Genomic DNA, 23159 nt, shown 5'->3' with positions numbered 1-23159 from the left:
ATTGTTCCAGTGGGACTCTCTACTGAGCTCTTAGCTACCTGAACTTGAGACAGAGTAAGCTGTCTTGCCAGGCTTAGCCTATGACATCACTTCATATATTGAAAGGAAATTTTGTTATTTCTCTCTCTCTCTCTCTCTCTCTCTCTCTCTCTCTCTCTCTCTCTCTCTCTCCATATGGATTTCAGTACATAAAGAACTCTGAGCTGGTCACTCCTGCCACCTGGCTTTAACCAACCTCTTTTGCTTCGGACAAGAGCAGAGTATGAAACTAGCATTTTTCTCTATTGATACTTTAGAGACTTGTACTTTTGTAACAAAGCAACATTTTGACTGCCTGTGCATCTTTCCTGACTATTTCACAGAAATGCACATTCATCTGAGCCTTGAAGAATTTTGTAAGTAAACAATTTTATGACTTACCAAACACGTGGTCTGTCTCTATGCTAGGGAAGTAGGATAGCTCAGAAAGGGGAATATTTTGGGGGCTCACTGAGAGGGCACATTTTAAAGGTTTTGCAGCCTATCTCTCCACACTTTTCTTTGCTGCATGTTTTGTGATGTGAGATCTCTGCTGGGTTTCTCTCACCAAAGAGTACTTGCCCCAAACCTTGGTCTGGGCTTCCTGGATTGCAACACTTGGAAGGGACCTCTTGATCTCTAGAGGTCCAGGTTCAGAGGCCTGTGGTTCAGTGGTTAGGTCTCATGATTTCAATTCTCCTTAGCCTCTATGTCTGTGTCCAAGTTACTGCTAGGAATCAGGGTCCTGACAGTTCCTCTCTTTGGCCTCCTGAGTCTGTTAGTAGGGATCTACCTTATACTGAGTCAGACCAGTGCTGCATATAGCTCAGTTTACTCACGCTGTCTTTTGAAATCAGAGTTGCAAGTACTAGCATCTTGTCTCAAATGAATTGCTTTCCTCCACTTTGGTCTAAACACCTGATGGCTTTTGAGGAAAGCAAAAAGAGTTTTGATTAAACTAGTGGGTTTTCTTTGGGAAGGCTTCAGGCATCTACGTTTGAAGTTGTTGTTCTGCACATTTTTCTTAGATTTTTGGTATCCTTTTCCCCCTTTGAAAAAGTAAAGCGAAGTTGCTTTATCCCCAGTAAAGGTGGGGGCCATACTAAATTTTATACATATATTATACATATTTTATATAAATTTTATACATACATAAATTTTAGCCATACTAAAATTACCTATAAAAATACACTTCTTATCTGATTCTACATGGTGGGTAGGATTCAGTGGTATATGTGTACAGTGAATAAGGTCCACTAATTATACAATGGGACTTTTCCCTCTCTTCTCCCCCTATGTGCGCCCCCAAAATATATTATTGGTTTTTCCCCCAACACTTCATAGCCTAGCAGATTTAGGATGTGCTGGGGGAGGAGAGTGCAGGAAAGTCTTCTTCTGTAAGTGGACCTCATTCTGTAGTTCGGTATTTTCTACATTTGTGTAGCTCTCCTGGGTTTCAGAGTGAGCACATTTCCAGATATCTTGGGAGACGCCAAGGTTTTGACCTGAGACCTTCTGGGACCTTCTGCATGCCCAGCAGGGGCTCTACCACTGAACTACAACTCTTCCCTATAACTGTTCAGCCCCTGCTCTCCCAAGTGTTCAGAGGCCTTTATTTAACAAACACACCTTTTACAAAGCAAGGTTTTGGTCTATAACTTGAATTACAATTGACACGCTTCGGTGCATGGGGACAATTCACTTTTTTATATTGTCTATTACCAGGGAATTTGGGGCTGATTCTACAGCTACTGTAAAACGGGCTTTCAGTTCAAGTATGTTATAAATTGATTCTCTACGGTCTAGACGTGCCTACCTTTCCCTGACTTGACTTGCTGCCTGCAAGATACCATGTGGGAGGACCCAGTGTTTCTCATGAGACAGAGCTTATTTATCTTCTGTGACTCATTCACCTGACAGAGAAACAGCAGCCCTTTGATCGGTGGCTATTAGCTGTAATGGCGATTTGGAACTTGATGGTTGGAGCCAGAATGTCAGCTTTTGGAAGCGACAACAGGAGATAGCTCTTGTCTCCATATCCTGATTGCCACTTGCATGTTACCTACTTGGTGGTAGTGGAAAACAGGGCTCTGGACTTGGTAGATATTTGGTTTGGTGCAGCAGGGCTCTTGTTACATAGGAACATAGCCACCATAAAGGTAAAGGGACCCCTGACCATTAGGTCCAGTCGTGGCTGACTCTGGGGTTGCGGCTCTCATCTCGCTTTATTGGCCGAAGGAGCCGGCGTACAGCTTCTTGGTCATGTGGCCAGCATGACTAAGCCACTTCTGGCGAACCAGAGCAGCACACGGAAACGCCGTTTATCTTCCCGCTGGAGTGGTACCTATTTATCTACTTGCACTTTGATGTGCTTTTGAAGTGCTAGATTGGCAGGAGCAGGGACCGAGCAACGGGAGCTCACCCCATCACGGGGATTCGAACCACCGACCTTCTGATCAGCAAGCCCTAGGCTCTGTGGTTTAACCCACAATGCCACCCACGCCGCCTTAGCAGTGTTCAAAATCAGCTAAGCACCAGGCACATTTTGCACCTGCCTTTCAACCATTTGCGACCAGGTGAAGATGCCTGGCGTCTCCACCATCTGGAGATGCATGCCTGGGGATCCTTGGAACTTGACTGTTTTCACACACTAATACCCTGTCAGTGATATTTTATCTGCACAATCAGAACACATTTCTGGAATCAAATTGCTTTTTCTGTGCAGCCTGAGCAGGAGCAGTCAGCCTTAAGAAAAAGAGGTTGGAATTGGCCAATAGATATGCGGACTGCCCCTGGATGAAGGGACTTCTCATCTTTAAGTTCTCAGAGCTCTTAACCCAGCTGAAGGTTCTCATCTGAACTAGCCAGATGTTTAACTAAGAATCAATCATCCATTCCATCATTTGAAGAAAATTTTTTTTAGAGAAGGCAAAGGCAAACTCGGCCCTCCAGATGTTTTGGGACTACAATACCCATCATCCCTGACCACTGGTCCTGTTAGCTAGAGATGATGGGTGTTGTAGTCCCAAAACATCTGGCAGGCTAAGTTTGCCTATGCCTGCTTTAGAGCCATCTTGCCCCCCAAATGGCAACTAGACATTCCGTTTTGGCAAAGAATTGATGCTTTTGAATTCTGGTGCTGGAGGAGACCCTTGAGAGTCCCATGGACTGCAAGAAGATCAAACCTCTCCATTCTGAAGGAAATCAGCCCTGAGTGCTCACTGGAAGGACAGATCCTGAAGCTGAGGCTCCAAGACTTTGGCCACCTCATGAGAAGAGAATACTCCCTGGAAAAGACCCTGATGTTGGGAAAGATGGAGGGCACAAGGAGAAGGGGACGACAGAGGACGAGATGGTTGGACAGTGTTCTCGAAGCTACCAGCATGAATTTGACCAAACTGCGGGAGGCAGTGGAAGACAGGAGTGCCTGGCGTGCTCTGGTCTAGGGGGTCACAAAGAGTCGGACACGACTAAACGACTAAGCAACAACAACACAACAACCTTGGTTTAATGAGCCATTTGGTGCCTAGCTTATATAGCTGATTTTCTAACACTGCACCTTACACAGAGTCAGACCATAGAACCATAGAATTGTAGACTTGGAAGGGCCCCCGAGGATTATCTAGTCCAACCCTCTGCAATGCCCTGCAGCTATTGGTCCATCTAGCTCAGTATCATCTACACTGATTGGCAGAAGCTCCCCAGGGTTTCAGATAGGGTACTCTCCCAGTCCTACCTGGAGATCAAATCTGGGATTTTTTGTGTGCAGAGCTCAGTTGCTGAACCGTGTCTGTTCTTATGTATCTTCTGAATTCATAACCCAATAATGAACTGATTCAGACTCTGCAATCACTGTCTAGCTTTCCTATGTAGGTAGTGTTCTGTGGCATGGATGAATGTCCATCATGCTGGTCCCCACCTGGAGCGGATTTGCTACCTGACTTTGAACTAGGCCTCCTTAGAAATAATTCAGTAGGAAGAACCAAAAAGGCTCTCAGAGCAGAGGAATGCTTTGCTAGGGGATGTGATTTCCTTGAAAATCCCGGGGAGAATCAGGGTGGTGGTGGTGGTTTTGCTCCCTGAACTGAATTCTGGTTAATGTTCATTAGAATATTGTTGTGGGTTTGGGAGCTCAGTCTGAATTATGCCCTGAATCCCTTCCAGTTCCCAGAGTCCAGTGAAGATTAGAATCTAATGGTAGATCCTGTTGCTGAATTAGTGGGACAAGCTTCTTCGCAAGGCAGTGACCTTAGCTGGCCACTTAGGTGCCCTCATCAACATCACAAAAGAATGAGCTCAGTTGCAAGAGCTGCAACGAAGGGATGGTGCCCTCAAGGCTAATGGGTGGGCCTTTCCTCCACCCACTGTCCTAGCTGCTAGGTAGGAGTGCAGTAACCAGAGTTGTATGTGTGTGAGCTGGAAACAGGCTGGGAACTGGATACACAGAGACCTGCTTGCCTCTGTGCTGGATCCGTAGAACTATAAAGTCATACCTTTTGTTACGTTCGGTTCAGGCTATGTCTTTTCAGGTTTCATCCCGCGGCGACCTGGAAGTACCGGAAAGGGTTACTTCTGGGTTTCGCCACCCTCACATGCGCAGACACGCGAAATGCCGTCACGCGCATGTGCAGAAGTGGCGGATCACCAGCCGCGCATGCGCAGATGCGGGTTGCATTTCTTTCAGGTTGCCAATGGGGCTCCGGAACAGATCCTGTTTGCAACCAGAGGTACCACTGTATATCCTAAAGATACCACAGTCTGCACTGATCTTTGTTTCAGGGAAACTGAACCTGAGTAAATGCTTAGAACCCCATTGCGTAACGATACTAACCTGACGTTCCGGCATTACTGAAACCGGTGCTTTCAGAATGGCATTCTGTGCTTCCTTTGAGGGGATAATATAATGCAGAGTACATATTTGTTTCATGTCACACTCCTTATGCATGTGCTGTAAAGCGATACTTTTTACTTTTTGTTCCCGGAATTGGCAGTTATGTGCAGCCTGTGTAGTTGACAGCATACAACTTGAAGCCAAGTGGCACGAATGCGCTTTCTTTGATCAGCTTTTCACTAGTAATTTTGCTTGATGTGATTGGTAGGTTTATTTTACAAAATGATTCTTGGTTCGCAGGAGTAACAGCAGCGCATTTTGCATTTAAATGTGCCTCTCACATTGGACTCGTTGGAATAGCCACGTTTATCTAAAAGGCCGTATTGGTCCAAAAGTGGAAGGGAAAACCTTCCACAATACACAGTTGGGAAAGATCAAAATGACACAGGGACACAGAAAGCTGCCTTATGCCAAGTGAGACCATTGGCTTCTCTACCTCAGTGCTGCCCACACTGACTGGCAGCAACTCTCCAGGGTTTGAACCTGGGACCAAAGGCCTGGTTAAAGAGGAATGTTTTTGCCTAGCGAACTAAAGGTGCAAAGTGAAGGTGCCAGGCAAACCTCCCTGGGGAGAGCATTCCACAAACGGGGGGAGCCACTGCAGAAAAGGCCCTTTTTCATGTTGTTACCCTCTGAGAGCCAGTGTGGTGTAATGGTTAAGAGCGGTGGACTCGTAATCTGGTGAACCGGGTTCGCTTCCCCGCTCCTCCACATGCAGCTGTTGGGTGACCTTGGGCCAGTCACACTTCTCTGAAGTCTCTCAGCCCCACTCACCACACAGAGTGTTTGTTGTGGGGGAGGAAGGGAAAGGAGAATGTTGGCCACTTTGAGACTCCTTTGGGTAGTGATAAAGCGGGATATCAAATCCAAACTCTTCTTCTTCTTCCTCTGGACCTTTTGTGGAGGAGACACATGAAGAAGGGCCTCAGAAGATGATCATAGGGCCATGTTCTCTTCTTCTCCAGAAGCAGGCTCAGGGACCTGAACCTGGTCTTAGCTGGAGACTCTGCAGCCACTTCTGGACTCCAGGGTTTTGACAGGCTATAGGCCTGTTCATCTGCTTTCACTTGAGTGGGGAATACGAATGAATGGGGAGGGTAGGTGCACACTCAATGTGAGGTGGTGAGGGCTGAAGTGCACAGGGGCTGATGCACGTGGGTATATTGTGGGGGTCGTGGGGTCAGAGTCCACCCTTCTCCCCACATGCAATTTCCCTAGTCGTGTTTACATTCCCTGTTCAGGGACGGCAGCTGGTTGGGGCCATTCTCTTTATATAATGTGGCAAGTGGTTGTTAGGGAGTTCTGCCAGTCTTATGAAACTTTAGCATTATGAATCGGAGCACATCCTTCTGTGTGGCATTATCATTTTATTTTTCTTTCTCCACTTGCCGAAATAGGAATATTCCTTCTGTAGGTAACAATGGGATTTGAGTTTTGATAACGGCAGTGGCCCTCATGCAAAGCTGACAACCCCCCGCCTCTTCTAGTTTCTCTCCCAGGTTTCTTTCCCCTTATTTAAATATCAAAAATTCAGATGCTTTCAGAAGTGGTGGTATTGGAAAGGGAAGCGTGGGTGTTATTGCAAGGTTGAGCCAATCCATTTTTATCTCATTATATATCTTTTTTTACCTAATGCTTTTTTATTATGTGAACTGTGCTGGGTTTTTAGATCCGATGCAGGGATGACGTTGCTATAACAACACGATGATTCATGTAATTTCTGCAACATTCTGTTGGGTGGGTTTTGCAGCTTGAAAGCTTCTATGCAGTAGTCATGGGGGTTCCTCTTGCTTGGTTCTGTCCACCCCACTGCAAATGTGGTACCCAAGGGTCTTACGAAATCCCCACCATCTTTGGTAGCAGAGACCAATTTTTCACATGCCTGCCATGAAGTTCTTTGTTGACGGATGTGATGTATTGTGTTGGACATCAAACTGAGCTTCAGAAGCAAGGTCAAGGATGATAGGATGATTATTATTTAGTTCCACTCCCCAACTTAGCAAGCATGGCATCCACACTGCACCTTTGAGGGATTTGGAACAATTCTGAAGCATCTCTAGCTATTCAATCTCAGGAGAAGAGGAAGGGGCTTCATTCCAAAGGTAGCCAACCCTTGAGATATGGTTGGACTACACTTCCCATCACCCCAACTGTTGACCCTGCTGCTCGGGGGCTGATGGGAGCTGGAGTCCAACTGCAAATGGAAAGCACACTGTTGACTACTCCTGTTCCCATACATCCAGGAAGAGAAGACAGCCAAATAAAAGCCAGGTAGACTTGACAGTAAAAAGGTAAAGGGACCCCTGACCATTAGGTCCAGTCGTGACCAACTCTGGGGTTGCAGCGCTCATCTCGCTTTATTGGCCGAGGGAGCCGGCGTACAGCTTCTGGGTCATGTGGCCAGCATGACTAAGCCGCTTCTGGCGAATCAGAGGAGCGCACGGAAACGCCGTTTACCTTCCCGCTGGAGTGGTACCTATTTATCTACTTGCACTTTTGACGTGCTTTCAAACTGCTAGGTTGGCAGGAGCAGGGACCGAGCAATGGGAGCTCACCCTGTCTCGGGGATTCGAACCGCTGACCTTCTGATTGGCAAGTCCTAGGCTCTGTGGTTTAACCCACAGCATCACCTGCATCCCTTAGACTTGGCAGTAGAGCCTCTCAAAACGTTGATATTAAACAGAAGGTAGAATAGAAGTGGTAGCTCAGTGAATGGTTTAGCCCTGAATGTCATGCTCTGTAGCATGTTTGCATCAACCTTGCTGGTTGAGACCAATGGCCCATCTAATCTACCATCCTGTTCTCACAGCGGCCAGCCAGATGCCTGTGGGAAACCCACAAGCAGCATTTGAGCACAAGAGCTCTCTCCTTGTCTGTGATTTCCATCAACTGCTGTTCAGAAGCATTGCTGCCTCTGACAGTCTTCTTTCTCTTCCATTGGCGATCACTCGCAGCTGAGTAAGATTGTCTTCCATAAACACGGATTTAACAATGAGTCCGTAAGTGACTGTGGAGGCCAACTCTGGGTCCACACATCCTTCCACAGTGGGGACATAGGTTTCCGGGTGGGAGTTGATCACGGTGTGGATTTGCCAAGTGTGCCTTCCTCTTAGCACGTTTCTCCCTTACGTCCTGAGTTCGAGTGTCTTCAAAGCCCGTGACACCTTTGGTAAAGGCTGTTCTCCAGCTGGAGCGCTCGCAGGCCAGTGTTTTCCAATTTTCTGTGCTTATACTGCATTTTTTAAGATTTGCCTTGAGACAGTCTTTAAACCTCTTTTGTTGACCACCAGCATTACGCTTTCCATTTTTAAGTTCAGAATAGAGTAGTTGCTTCAGAAGACGATCACCAGGCATCTGCACAACATGACCAGTCCAACGAAGTTGATGTTGAAGAATCATTGCCTCAACACTGGTGATCTTTGCTTCTTCCAGTACACTGGTATTAGTTCACCTGTCTTCCCAAGTGATGTGTAGGATTTTTCAGAGACCCCGTTGATGGAATCTTTTGGGGAGAGCAAGTAAGGCATAGCCATCGGGTTTGGTAGTCATCTAAAGCTCTCTCATGCATGAGTTTGCTTAGTCCTCTTTCAAAGCCATCCAAGTTGGTGGCCATCCATGCCTCTTGTTGGAGCAAATTCCATAGTTTGACTATGAGATGTGTGACAATCTCTTGCCCAAGCAAATATTAAATGCTTGGTCCCTTCCACTTGTCCTCTCTCACCAGTTTTACAAGGGCATTTCTTCCTTCGGTCTCTATGCCTTTAAATTCAAGAGCGACCTATTTTCAAACTGAAAGGTTCTTTGGGCAGGGATGGTGGGGGATGTACCTTAGATGGCTTGGAACGTTGCATTAAGAGTCTGGCATGACAGATAAAAACACACGGTTGACCCTGCCTTCCTGTCCTGGCTAATTATATTAAACTCCATTTGCATGCTGACATGAGAGTTTAAGAGGGGTCGTTGGAGCCTCGATGCATATTAAATCTGCAAAATGACAGTCCGAGGCCAGGGGAGCATTGGACAAGTGGCAATTAGGCCACTAAGAGGATCACACCATGTTTTCGTATTGCCGGGAGAGGTCTGCCGATCTTTGCCTTTAAATGCTTGACAGAGGCACCCAGAGGTGCCTCTTGACTGCATTAGTGGCAGGATCAGTGCGGTGAAAGACAGCAGGCAGCCTCTTAGCAGAAAGTAGTGCGGTAGGTGTTTTGCGGAAAAATAGTAAGCCATCAGCAGAGTGGCCCAGTAGTCCCTGCCAGATTCCTTGCTCCTTTGATCCTGCTGAGGGAACTATGCCAGAAGAAGAAGAAGAAGAAGAAGAAGAAGAAGAAGAAGAAGAAGAAGAAGAAGAAGAAGAGTTTTGATTTGATATCCCGCCTTTCACTCCGTTTAAGGAGTCTCAAAGCGGCTAACATTCTCCTTTCCCTTCCTCCCCCACAACAAACACTCTGTGAGGTGAGTGGGGCTGAGAGACTTCAAGGAAGTGTGACTGGCCCAAGGTCACCCAGCAGCTGCATGTGGAGGAGTGGAGACGCGAACCTGGTTCCCCAGATTACGAGACTACCGCTCTTAACCACTACACCACACTGGCTCTCAAAGGATGTGCTGGCCTTCCCAAAATCCACTTCGAGGTTTATTTTTACATCCAAGCAGGATATGAACACGGGCCAATCACTGCCTCTCAGCCTAACCTGCCTAGAAGTGTAGATGAGAAGGGAGATAACCATAAATTCCTCTGGCGGGGGGGGGGCATGGGATATAAATGCAACACGCAAGCAGATAGTTCTGAGGGTGGTCGAATGAGTTCTATGGAGGAGTGATTTTTTTATGAATACCCCCGAATTTTATTTTTTAATCCCTGCAAGTAGAAAAGTAGAGCGTCAAGAGTCCAGCCCATCCTTCTCCTTGCTGTGCTGGTTTCCTATTGCAGTGGCCTTCTCCCCTTGCTCCCCAGAAGTCTGAAATGGTACGTTCAATTCTACCACCTCAGAAGAACCCAGTTGCATCAGGACCATGACCCATCAAGTCCAGTGTTGTGTTGTCACAGCAGAGAACCAGGTGCCTCTTGGAAGTCCTGTAATTCCTGCATTGAAGGGGGTTGCATTAGATGACCTTTGGAGTCCCAGCTCAACAGTTCTCTGATTCTATGCATTAAGGCGCAGAACACAACACAGCTTCCCTTCTCCCTCAAGAACTGCTCTACCACTCAAAGATCTGTACCGTGCCACACCTTTTTCTCCATGCTGCCTCTTAAAGGGTAAAGGGACCCCCGACCGTTAGGTCCAGTCATGGCCGACTCTGGGGTTGCGGCGCTCATCTGGCTTTATTGGCCGAGGGAGCTGGCATACAGCTTCCAGGTCATGTGGCCAGCATGACTAAGCCGCTTCTGGCGAACCAGAGCAGCGCACGGAAACACGGTTTACCTTCCCGCCGGAGCGGTACCTATTTATCTACTTGCACTTTGACGTGCTTTCGAACTGCTAGGTTGGCAGGAGCAGGGACCAAACAACGGGAGCTCACACCATCGCAGGGATTCGAACTGCTGACCTTCTGATCGGCAAGCCCTAGGCTCTGTGGTTTAACCCACAGTGCCACCCATGACCCATGCTGCCTCTTAGTCTGGGTCAATTACCCTCATTTCTGGTTTGTCCCCTCACTTTCTTACCTTAACTACCAGCAGAAGTTCTAGTTACAGGTAGGTAGCCATGCTGGTCTGCCGTAGTCGAAACAATTTTTTAAAAAAATTCCTTCCAGTAGCACCTTTTGACTACCAGCGGAAGATTTGCCCAAAAAGCCCACCTCATTGTATTTTTAAAGTGAAGCATTTTTTCTCGATGTGCTGAGTATAGTTGCAGTTTTAAAGCTGGCTGGATTTGGGGAGAAGTGTTTGCTTAATCTCTTTCCATTGACGTTTTTCCTTTTTCCTTTTTGGTATGTTTTAAAATAATTATTACCTGTCCAAAGCATTTGAGGCTGGGAAGGCTGATAATTAGTAGGTCTGCAAACCTTAATTGGTTTAATCGGCAGATCAATCCACTAAAGCTTTAATTGATTAATTTGTAGGGCTCCAAGTTGAGACACACTTTCCTTTTATTTATTTTCTTCCGGCGAGCTACTACGTTAGGGAACAAAAAGGCATATAAGAAAGGAAAGTGAGGCTTACAACGGCAAAAAAATTGTAGTGTGGAGTTGAAATTTCCAAGCGCTTCACCACAATTCATTCCCCACAAGTGTTCCCAAACAGATATTTACCCTCTCCTGCCCTCCCACCTTAAAACAATATTGCACTTCTCTTTGAATAGACTTCACCCAAAGCTGCTGATTTCTGCCTCTTGTGCATGAATGATGCAATGAAGAGAAGAAGAAGAAGAAGAGTTTGGATTTGATATCCCGCCTTTCACTCCCCTTCAGGAGTCTCAAAGCGGCTAACAATCTCCTTTCCCTTCCTCCCCCACAACAAACACTCTGTGAGGTGAGTGGGGCTGAGAGACTTCAAAGAAGTGTGACTGGCCCAAGGTCACCCAGCAGCTGCATGTGGAGGAGCGGAGACGCGAACCCGGTTACCCAGATTACATGACTACCACTCTTAACCACTACACCACACTGGCAATCTAAGTTAAAGCAGTAGGGAGCATGAACTGAACACCAGAAACAAAGGGAATCGTGTCTTCCTAGCAACATGTTTTGGTGGTACCTTGGTTCTCAAACCCCTTGGTACTCAAACTACTTGGAACCCAAACACTGCAAACCCAGAAGTAAGTGTTCCGGTTTGCAAACATTTTCCAGAAGCCAAATGTAATTTGCAGTAATCCAAGCGAGAGATAACTAGAGCACGCACCACTCTGGCGAGACAGTCCGTGGGCAGGTAGAACAGCTTCATTCACATTGCTTCTGCTAGGAAAAGGCCCTTAGAGGCTATTTATTTGTAGTGTTTATTTAGCAATGCTTCTATATCTCATTGAAAGTTAATTATTACAACCATCCTGTAAGACTGGCCAGCATTATCATTACCATCCGTTTCCTAGATCTGTGCATAGGCTGAAGCAGAGAGTGTGTGGTCTGTTTCCGAGGATGTTCATAGCAACGTGGAATCTGAATCACTGCACCAAATTTCTGTTTGGTTTCAATGATCGATACGATCTGTTTAGGGCAAATTGGACTCTACATTACTCATTCAGCCCCCCCCCCCATCTTGTTTCCATAGATTGTCGGGAGAATCTTGGCTGATCGGGAGAGGTGGACTTTGAGAAACCTCCATAGAAAATTTGGTATTGTTTCTGCCCAAGGTAAGGACAAGTTAAGTTATTAAATTTAGTGACCTGATACATGGGGGTTGTGTATTGAATAGGATGATGTGCTATTTCCTCTGCCTCTGGGTTCCAGAGTTGGCTTGAGGAGGACTCTAATTCAGATGATGCACAAACCATTCTGCTTGAGGCTATGCTGCCGTAGCCTGAAAATGTGGTGCTTCCATCAATCATCTTCTAAGTCCGAACCCCTTTAAATATTGCAACAATCTCCCTTGACAGATGGAGGCAATGGAAGTGCCACCAGCCTTTTTAAGACTGCAGAGGACTTTAAGCCTCACTTCCCAGGGCTCACTGGGAGCTGTCCAGGGTCCTGGTTTGCCTTATTCCCACCTTGGCCTAGACCAGAAGAAGCTCTGGTATTTGTTATTACCTTCCCTGTGACATCTCAGCCCCAATGGAACAGGATAGGTAGGATGTCGCTGAAGACAAATGCAAAAATCCTTCCTAGATGTTTTTTTTGGATTACAACTCCTAACAGTTCCACCAAAAAAAATCTGGGTTAGGGAAGGCTGGTTTAAAGTGAGGTTAATGATTCCTAGACTAGTTGCAGATAGGTAGCCGTGTTGGTCTGCCATAGTCAAAATAAAAAAAATTCCTTCCAGTAGCACCTTAAAGACCAACTAAGTTAGTTCTTGGTATGAGCTTTTGTGTGCATGCACACTTCTTCAGATACACTGAAACAGAAGTTGCCAGATCCTTCTATATAGTGAGAAGGTGGGGAGGGGTATTACTCAGAAGGGTGGTGGGAATGGGAGATTGGCAGATAGCTGAGATGAGCCTGTTGACGACTCTTAACGACTGTAATAGGTCTTACAGGAAAAGGCAAGGGGTGAGAAGGTGAAACATGGCTTAGTCATGTATAATGAGATAAGAATCCAATGTCTCTGTTCAGGCCAGGTCTCTCCATGGTTTTAAGTTTGGTAATGAGTTGCAATTCAGCAGGTTCTCTTTCCAGTCTATTTCTGAAATTCCTTTGTAGTAAAACAGCTACTTTGAGATCTTGTATAGAATGTCCTGGGAGATTGAAGTGTTCTCCTACTGGTTTCTCTGTTTTGTGATTCTTGATGTCAGATTTATGTCCGTTTATTCTTTGGCGTAAGGTTTGGCCTGTTTGTCCAATATAGAGAGCTGAAGGACACTGTTGGCATTTGATGGCATACACAATGTTAGACGATGAGCAATTAAATAGTCCCGAGATGGTATGTGTGATGTTGTTGGGGCCAGTAATGGTGTTGTCCGGGTGTATGTGGCAGCAAAGTTGGCATCTGGGTTTATTGCAGGCTCTGGTGCCAGTGTCCGTGTTAAGTCTGGTTGTAGTATTATTGTGGGTTAGGAGTTGTTTAAGATTGGGTGGCTGTCTGTAGGCAATGAAAGGTCTTCCTCCCAGAGCTTGAGAAAGAGAACTGTCATTGTCCAGGAGAGGTTGTAGATCTCTGATTCCTAGACTAGTCACATGGGCGATCCAGGCCAATCATGACTGGAGCAATGCTTCTTGAACAGGTAGACCCATCCATACCATGTCATAGCACCCAAAGCCACTAGAGTGGCACCTTTTGATGCTGATGTCTTCCTCCCTCCTCCCCAATCACTCTTCTGCTTGTTACTCAATCCTGATATAAGCATGGATTTTCTATGCCCATACAAGAAAGGACAGTAAACTGTGGGTGGTATCTTGTTCTGTTGGTACAAGGACTTTGGCTTTGTAATAGAACTTCCCCTCTTCTCCCTATGCAGCCCATAAATAATTTTTAGGGATCCCCCAACCCAGCAGAATGGATTTTGGGTGGGGATGGGCACCTGTGGGGAGAAGGAGAGCAGCTCTGTTGTGCAAATGGAAATCCTTCATCTTATGGAACAAGTGCATGGGATGCTACCCATGAGCTCATCCGTTCATCAAGTGTCATCTCAAAGACTTCTGAAGGAACACTTAGTTTGCTGTGGAGGTGAGAAGAAGCTGATACAGTGTCTTCAAGGAAGTTTGATGTAGCTATAAGAATGTGATAGCTGGTGATGGACCAATTAGTGCATTTTAAGCCCTCCAAATTACATTATTCTTTGAAGTCCTTGGCAGTATCCCAGTGGGTGTGTAACTTCACCATTGGTTTGCCTCTGAGTTAACATGTAATGAATTACCATCCAGCCCACAAATCTTGAATGTTTGATGGGTCGATCTAATTGGCTGTATTTCAATCTATGCCTATAACTTAAAGGTCATTGAAAATGACCAGTAGATTGAAACAGGTCTTGTGATTGTATATAAAAACATTTTTGGGGGGAGCACAGACATTCTTGTGTGTGTTCAGATTTGACCCGATGAGGCAGTATACTAGCAATTTCATCCATATTAACTCTCAATTGACACGTTTATTATTCCTGTGCAAGTAGAGTTGTGCTTTGTTGATCTCTCTCCGAGGTGAAGCTAGTCACACATAATGCTTCATTACAATGTATTCAGCAGAAGATTTCTATGGTGTGCTATGGATGTTTTCAGTAACGTGGGATTTAATACACTTACTTCGTTAAAAAGAAGGGGGGAAAGAAAGGCCCTTTAAACTTTTTGAAATCTATCCCAACTTTTCGTGGCTGCTGTCATAGCTCTGGCATATTTTGACACTAACGACTAGAGCTGAAGCGATAGGAGGTAAGAATTGTACAATGTTGCCTGCAGGTCTTGATGGCGAAGCTAGGTTAGCTACCATGGAAACGGAGTGAGCCATGGTCCCCCGTTCAGTGAGATGTTCCTGGGCTACCCACTGGTGATTTTTGCAAAGTTAATTGTTTTATGTAGAAATGTGCAAGCAGAGAACATCGGAGGCAAGCCTACCCCCTATAAGCAAATAGCCCAACTGGTATTCCTGTATCAGCTTCCCCAAATAGAGCAACTAGACTCCAAAGATGTCTCAGCCAAGTCTCTCCCTTCTCCTGTGTCTAGTTTAATTACAGTTATTACAGTAGTTTCTAATGATAAACTGTCTGGCCATTTATGCATCACGTTCTCACCTCCCTTCAGAATGTGGGCTCCCAACCTCACTACTGAAAACAAATTGCCCGTTCAGGGGGGAAATACTTGCATGCTAACAACAAATTTAATAAATGATAAGTAATAAAACCCCCCTGTCTATTCCAAACAAAATCCATCTTATTTCTTTTCCCAAGTCCCTGGATTTCATCAGATAGCATTTCAAACAAAAGAACTTAAATAACAGTATTGAATTTAAGAAGGACATTGACAAAAAATGCAGCATGTCCATCAATTCTTGCCTAATGTAATGTTTTGTGGAGAATTGGGGTGTTCTTGGGTGGAATCTGCAAGGCATTTAATGGGGATCTGAATGTTTTGAGGAGCATGTTGTTCAGCCCACGTAAAGGAAGAACAGTAGGACTTAACATGAGTGCTCAGAAACATGTTGTTGTTGTTTAGTCGTTTAGTTGTGTCCGACTCTTTGTGACCCCATGGAGCAGAGCACGCCAGGCACTTCTGTCTTCCACTGCCTTCCGTAGTTTGGTCAAATTCATGCTGGTAGCTTCGAGAACACTATCCAACCATCTCATCCTCTGTCTTCCCCTTCTCCTTGTGCCCTCCATCTTTCCCAACATCAGGGTCTTTTCCAGGGAGTCTTCTCTTCCCATGAGGTGGCCAAAGTATTGGAGCCTCGGCTTCGGGATCTGTCCTTCCAGTGAGCACTCAGGGCTGATTTCCTTCAGAATGGAGAGGTTTGATCTTCTTGCAGTCCATGGGACTCTCAAGAGTCTCCTCCAGCACCATAATTCAAAGCATCAATTCTTCGGCAATCAGCCTTCTTTATGGTCCAGCTTTCACTTCCATACATCACTACTGGGAAAACCATACGGACCTTTGTTGGTAAGGTGATGTCTCTACTTTTCAGAAACATGAGGAGATGTCTTATTACACAACACACAGACCAACTCACTGTTGCAAGATGTAACAGTGATTCTATAAGGTGCCTTTAAAAGTCCAGTCTTCCCCCTAAACACATGCCCTGCCTATGCTCTGGGCTATAGTTCCATCCAGCAGGCTATTAAGTTGGGGAAGAGTAGAGTAGCTGAATCCAGGAATGTGAAGATCTGTCACTGGTTACTGGTATGGTGGTATGGAACCCCAGTGAATTGTGTTCATGGGGGGATTTGAAAAAACAGCAGAGAGTTGTTGCCTTCAAGCCCTGTTTCTGCGCCTCTTGGAAGCCTCTGATTGGCCATTGCGGGAAATGGGATTCTGCACTTCATTAACCTTTGGCCAGATCCATCTGTGCCTTTCATTGCAGCAACTGTTTTGTAATTGAAGGATCTAGAACTGGAGACCCCGCAGTTCATTTTTGCAAGGGGGTGGGGGATTTTCCCCTGCTCCTGAGAGGGGGATGATGGCTTCAAGATGCCAAATTTAATGAGTCCCTGTTTTTAATCTGTGCAGAAATAGCTTAGCATCTGGTTGGGTTCATCTGTGAGTAACAAGGTCCCTCCCATGTTGTTCCCTGGGCCTTTCCTTCATGTGCTGTGTAGGCTGGAGATGAATAATGTCTCTCATGTCGAAAGCGTTGAGAATTCCAAAGTATCCTGGTGAGATGCACAAATAAGCCTTCAGAGGTTCCTGCACATGCACACATATCTTCTGCTGCTTTCTGGTTGCCATGTGGAGGTTTCCTACATCATTTCCCTTGCTAGGGTTGCGCTGGGCACGTTGAACCAGGAAGCCCTGGTGCTGGCGTTCATTTGCCACTACCTTCAGCCACCAGGGCTGATGGAGAACTAAGCCAGAATGCAGCCTTTGCAGACCTCTTAATCTTGGGCAATCAATTGACCCAGGAGAGCTTCTCCCAAACCTTCTATACAGGAACATAAGACCAGTGGTCCCTCTTTTCAAATAGTGTCTACAGAAATGGGCAGAAGCTTTCCAGGGTCTCCCGGCCTTAACTGTTGTTGTTGTTTAGTTGTTTAGTCGTGTCTGACTCTTCGTGACCCCATGGACCAGAGCACGCCAGGCACTCCTGTCTTCCACTGCCTCCCACAGTTTGGTCAAACTCATGTTCATAGCTTCGAGAACACTGTCCAACCATCTCGTCCTCTGTCGTCCCCTTCTCCTTGTGCCCCCCATCTTTCCCAACATCAGGGTCTTTTCCAGGGAGTCTTCTCTTCTCATGAGGTGGCCAAAGTCTTGGAGCCTCAGCTTCAGGATCTGTCCTTCCAGTGAGCACTCAGGGCTGATTTCCTTCAGAATGGAGAGGTTTGATCTTCTTGCAGTCCATGGGACTTTCAGGACTCTCCTCCAGCACCATAATTCAAAAGCATCAAGCCTGGGACCTTCTGAATGCAAAGGAGAGCTAAGGACTGAATGCATCACTGAGCTAAGGACCTTCCCTCTGTGCCATGTACTTCATCAATGTGGACAACGCATGGCTAGGAGGAAACACTAGGCTACTGCTTTAGGCTTCCATGTACTTGCACCATTTACAAAGAGACCCACTTTTCTATTAGCAATGTCTTCTAATGGCAAGCAGCATGAAATGGGCCTGCAGAAATTGAAAGGATCCCTGCTTTTCCTTGTTGCTTTGAAAATTTATAAGAATTTTGGATCTCCCCACTCCCATCTGCCCGGGTTTCAGTTCTGCTCTTTAACTGAAGTGTGATGGGTAAAACCTCTATTTTTGTTGCAATTCATTCCCAGAGCTGCTTGATAGCTTTCCAGATCTGTCACACTCTCAAATCAAACTTGACACCCTTATAATAGGGCGTGTTAAATATATAATGGTGTCATTTGTGTATTTGCGCTGTTACGAGCTCCTTCCCATGAATAGTAACTTATTTTTATATCTCAAACTTTTTCATCCTTCAACTTGAATTGAGCTCTGCTTGTTTCCAGATCTGCTTTTCTGAGGGGCATCTGAGAGGCTGGCTTGTCCAGGTTCCATGTTAGCAGGTATTAAATGATGAAGAGTGTATGATTCTTGTGCTATGGTTTCTCACATTTTGTGGCTGGGACACTCAAATGCTTCCCCAGATTGATGTCTCCACTGAGTGCTCATTGGGCTCTGATGCACACGAGTTCTAGGAAGACGAATGGTCCATTTAGCTCAGTATTATTTGCAATGACTGGCAGTAGCGTTCCAGAATTTCAGGAAGGGGCCTCTTCTAGCCATAGCTTGAGATGTTCAGGATTGAACCTGGAACCTTCTGTGTGCACGTCAAATGTTCTGTCACCATGGCAAGAGGAAATATGTCACGTCCAGAAAAATTCTGTAGGACAGATGTGAACAGACTTCAGTCTTCTTTTGTCGGGCAAAAAGAAATAGAATCCCCGTAGGGAACACCAACATATTTTAAACTTACAAAGCAAGGAGTGTGAACTCAGGAGCTCTAAAGGTATAACTGATCTGTGGCAATGATCCAAAATTTATGGGGTTTCCCTTAGCGCTAGTCCAGCAGGTGCAGCTGCTGCAAGATTGCTGAAGGGACAGTCAACAACACTATTTCTCGAAGAAATGCATTGGTTGCCAATATGTTACGGGGCCATTTTAAGGTCTTGCATTTAGCAGGTGAAGTCCTGAATTTAATGACACCAGATTGTCTTTGGGACTGCCTTACCTTATAAAAATCCTGCTTGGTCTCTGCATCCCTGAGCCAGAGCTGAGGGATGATGGGAGTTGTTGTCCAACAACATCTGGGGACCCACAGGTTGAGAACCGCTGCTGTAGAGGGAAGCAAGGGGCAGATGGGGCTTGTCCACCTGGGAAGGTAGCCCATCTAGGAGAAGGAATACTCTCATCCTAAACCTCCACTGTCTTGTGGGATATCTTCAGGAAAAGAGAAGGCTAAGGAGTAAACCCTACACAATTCTGGAGGGGAGTCCCTAAGATGGTTGGATGACACCTCGTATGCCTCCTTCCAGCAACTCCTGCAGCCGAGCTGGTGCCAAACGTCTTGCTCTGCTTGCCTTTGGACCACTTCAGCAAGGACGAGAGGGGGGTCTTGTCATCTGGGCAGCCCAGGGGCTCCATACACACTGCCTAGGCTTCTGCCCCGGAGGTCGCTTCAGTGCTCCTAACACAGCGGTTTGACTTCACCCATTATCTCTCGAGACAGAAGGATGCCGAAAACAACAGTGTTGCAGCACATTGGTTTTTGGAATGTGCTCCCGGTAAAGATCAGGCAGGTGCCTAAAATGTTAGTGTTTGGATGCTTGCTTGCAACGCATTTGTTCACCCAGGCTTTCCCCGAGGAGTGATACACTAAAGCTGATGATTGATCTGATTCATTGATTTGTTTGTAATTTGTTTTTATTGATGCAATTTAATTAAAGATCTCCATGTTGTTTACCACCATCATACTCCCCCCCCCCAATGTTGGGTGGTTTAGAAATATTTGCTAAGTAAAGAAAAATAAACAAACACACATTCTTTCTGGAGACCATACAGCTGCCAGAAATGCCTGGCTGGATTAGCTCTAGGTGTACCCAGTCTGGTGTTCATTGCAAGACTCCCAGTAACCAACAAGGAGGAGGTTGCTTACTGGAAAAAAATAAGAAGAGTCCTGCTGGATTGGGCCCATCTAGATGCCTCTGGGAACCCCGCAAGAGGCGGGAGGAAGCAGACCTGCAGTTGATGCTTGAAAGTATTCCATTAATTCATTTTGAACCTTCTCTTCCTCCCAGAGGAGTCTCTGGGCAATGGTTGTTCCCACTCCAGACTTGGCTTATGTTTTTAAGGTAGCTTCTGTTGTGCCCCCTTCTTGGTTGGACACCGACACCTCTTTTATTTACAAATTTATATCTGTACATTTGGCTTGATGCATCGTGGGTGGGCTTGATCTGTTGTGCAGCGGACTGGTCAATGGTCTATTATATTTTAAAGTAGCTTGCCCAAAGCCACCTTTGAGAATGGCATTGGTGAGGGTGGTGACGCCTGCTAATGCCAAGCTTCTTTGTAGCTTGGACCAGGGCTGAGACTGGGATCTGGCCCACTTAGATATCGGGTGTTGCCTGTACTCAGTCCCTGAGCCCTCTGCAACAGAGGCAGCCAACATGGTGCCCTCCACATCTGTCAGACCGCAACTCCCATCAGCCCAAGCCAGTGTGGCCAGTGCTCAAGGATGATGGGAGCTGTAGTCCAGCCACATCTGGAAGGCCACAGATTTGCTCTGCCTGCTGCCTTGTGTAAGAGCAGCGGCTCTCAACCTGTGGGTCTCCAGGTGTTGTTGGACTACAACTCCCATCACCCCTAGCTAGCAAGGCCAGAGCTTAGGGATGATGGGAGTTGTAGTCCAACAACATCTGGGGACCCACAGGTTGAGAACTGCTGTGTAAGAGGCACTTAACAAACGGTGTCTTCACTTTTCCTGATGTCCCAACTCTTTTATTTGCCTGCTCGCCTGCATTCTGGCTTGCTTTATGGTCTTGAAACTATTGCTCATTGACCCAGAGACCTTATCTAAGTTTATATCCTAGAATGGCTCCCCAGCCTGCGTGGAGAAGTAACATTTTCATTAGCCACTTGCCAAGAATAGTCTGAAGATATACATATTAAGAAAACCAAAAGAAGAGGGGGGTGGGGTGGGGAAGATAACTCTAATCAGTTTTTAAACTTCGGAGTCCATTTACCGGAGCATATCTTTGCTGTGAATAAATGGACTGGGCCTGGGTGGGGTGAAGGAGGCATAGCTCAGATTGCAAAGCTTGCGTTTTGCATAGATTTAATTCCTGCCATCTCTAAGGGCTGGGACAACCCTTGCCCGATTTTTCGGAGAACTGCAGTCAGTCTGAGCAGATGATTCTGGGGTCAGTGAGTAAGTCACAGAATCAAAGAATTGTAGAGTTGGAAAAGGACACCAGGGAACCTCTTCGGTGCAGGAATCTCAGCTAAAGCATCCATAACAGATGGCCCCCCAACCTCTGTTTACAAGCCTCCAGTGAAGGAGAGTCCACCACATTCTGAGGGAGTCCATTCCACTGTTGAGCAGCTCTTGCTGGAAGAAAGTTCTTCCTAATGGCTGGTTGGAATCTCCTTTCTTGCAACTGGAATCCATTGGTTCTGGAGCAGGAGACAACAAGCTTGCTCCATCTTATTGTCACTATTCCTTGGATTTCTATGCAGCCTTTCATCTGAAGATCACAGCATAAAAATACAGGAGCAGAACACAAAATACATAACAAAAGCAAGAACAAACCAGAAACCCACCTCCTGCAAATACATTTAAAAGGCCATATAATGTTAATTGGACAAAGTCCTAGTTATAGAGAAACATTTTCACCTGGCACCTAAAGATGTGTAGTGAAGGTGTCAGGCAAGCCTCACTGGGGAGAGCACTTCACAAATGGGGAGCCACCACAGAAAAGGTCTGTTCTCATGTTGTTGCCCTCCAGACCTCTTGTGGAGGAGACACATGATGGTGATCAAAGGGTCTAAGTCTGCTTTCAGGTCCTTAAGGTATTGCATTCCCGAGCACGTATATATATTTGAGACATATATATACAGTGGTGCCCCGCAAGACGAATGCTTCGCAAGACGGAAAACTCGCTAGACGAAAGAGTTTTCCGTTTTGGAGGTGCTTCGCAAAATGAATTTCCTATGGGCTTGCTTCGCAAGACGAAAATGTCTTGCGAGTTCCTGCGGGGTTTTTTTCCTTCCCCCCTTTTTCTAAGCCGCTAAGCCACTTATCAGCTGATCCGATCAGCAGATAAGCCGCTAAAAGCCGCTAAAAGCCGCTAAAAGCCGCTAAAAGCCGCTAATAGCGCTAAACCACTAATCCGTCAATGGGCTTGCTTCGCAAGACGAAAAAAACGAAGAGAATCACAGAACGGATTCTTTTCGTCTTGCGAGGCACCACTGTACTAAAAGACTTCGATACAGTCAACAGGTTGAACATTTTAGAGATGTTGACAGTTAAAAACTCTTTTTCTTTCTTCATTTGTTTTTCGTATAATATTGGGATCCAAACTGCACACATGCAGAGTGGCCTTAGCCAGATGGGAAATCGACATGCCTTTGCTGCAAACAACACCAACAGAGACCGAGAGAAGTGTTTACCTTAGTCCAAATGTTCTGAACATAGTTATGAAAAAGCCTTCTTATATAAGCTTTACCAAATACCCTCGACTGCTAGGAGAAATAGGAAAAGAGAAGGATATTTTGAGATCCATTGTACGCCGTCTGAAGAAACCAGCATAAAGATAACAGCATTGCTATAGAATTCTTCACTTGCTATGCGCATACAATATCTGGCTTAAGAGTTAACCTTCAGCTATAAAAGTACATACCTTTCATGTGACAGCCCTTCAGATATTTAAAGATTGCTGTCGTATCCCCTCTCAGTCTTCTCCAGGCTAAGCATCCGTCTCTCCCTCAACTGTTCCTTATAAAGTTTGGTTTCCAGACCCTTGATCATCTTGATTGCCCTTCTCTGCTCATCTTCCAGCTTGTCAAAACATTTCTTCAACTGTGATGCCCACAACTGGACACAGGACTCCAGGTGTGGTCTCACCAATGCAGGGTAGAATGGTGCTATTCCTTCCCTTGACCTGGACAACAGACTTATGTAGAAAAGCATTAGCCCCCCCTTTTTTTTGCTGCTACATCACACCATCAATTCATGTAAAGCTTGTAGTCTTCTAAGACCTCTAGATCTTTTCTGTTCAGAATCTGAAGTGAGATACCAATGCAATGGAAGTTGCTCCCAGTTCCAGTCACCACACAACTTAAGGTCCAAAATAGTTTACTGCTGTAGAAGATGAAGTTTCATTAACACAGTACCAGACATTAATATATACATATAGCTTGTAGACTTTACAGATACAGATAGACAGTATTTCTCTTGCTCCAGCAATTCATGATGTCTGATTCATGGACAGCACTCACTGACACACGAATGTGCTCAAGACCCCAGACCCATGTCCCGGGGGGTGGGATTGCCACTTAAATTGATGGAGAGGGCTA

General features: G+C 45.8%; 1 protein-coding gene across 1 annotated transcript in view; it reads left to right on the top strand.

Annotated features, from left to right (window-relative positions):
• The window catches only part of TSNARE1 (t-SNARE domain containing 1), a 352037-nt gene that overhangs the window by 4352 nt on the left and 324526 nt on the right, over positions 1–23159 (top strand). Inside the window, exon 2 of the mRNA XM_081205110.1 lies at positions 12114–12195. Coding sequence (XP_081061236.1) covers positions 12114–12195 — 82 coding nt within the window. The remainder of the gene's footprint in view (positions 1–12113; positions 12196–23159) is intronic.

Source organism: Podarcis bocagei (assembly GCF_964188305.1).
Source record: "Podarcis bocagei genome assembly, chromosome: 8".
In the NCBI taxonomy this organism is placed as follows: Eukaryota; Metazoa; Chordata; class Lepidosauria; order Squamata; family Lacertidae; genus Podarcis; species Podarcis bocagei.
This window is presented reverse-complemented; position numbering and strand designations above follow the sequence as displayed.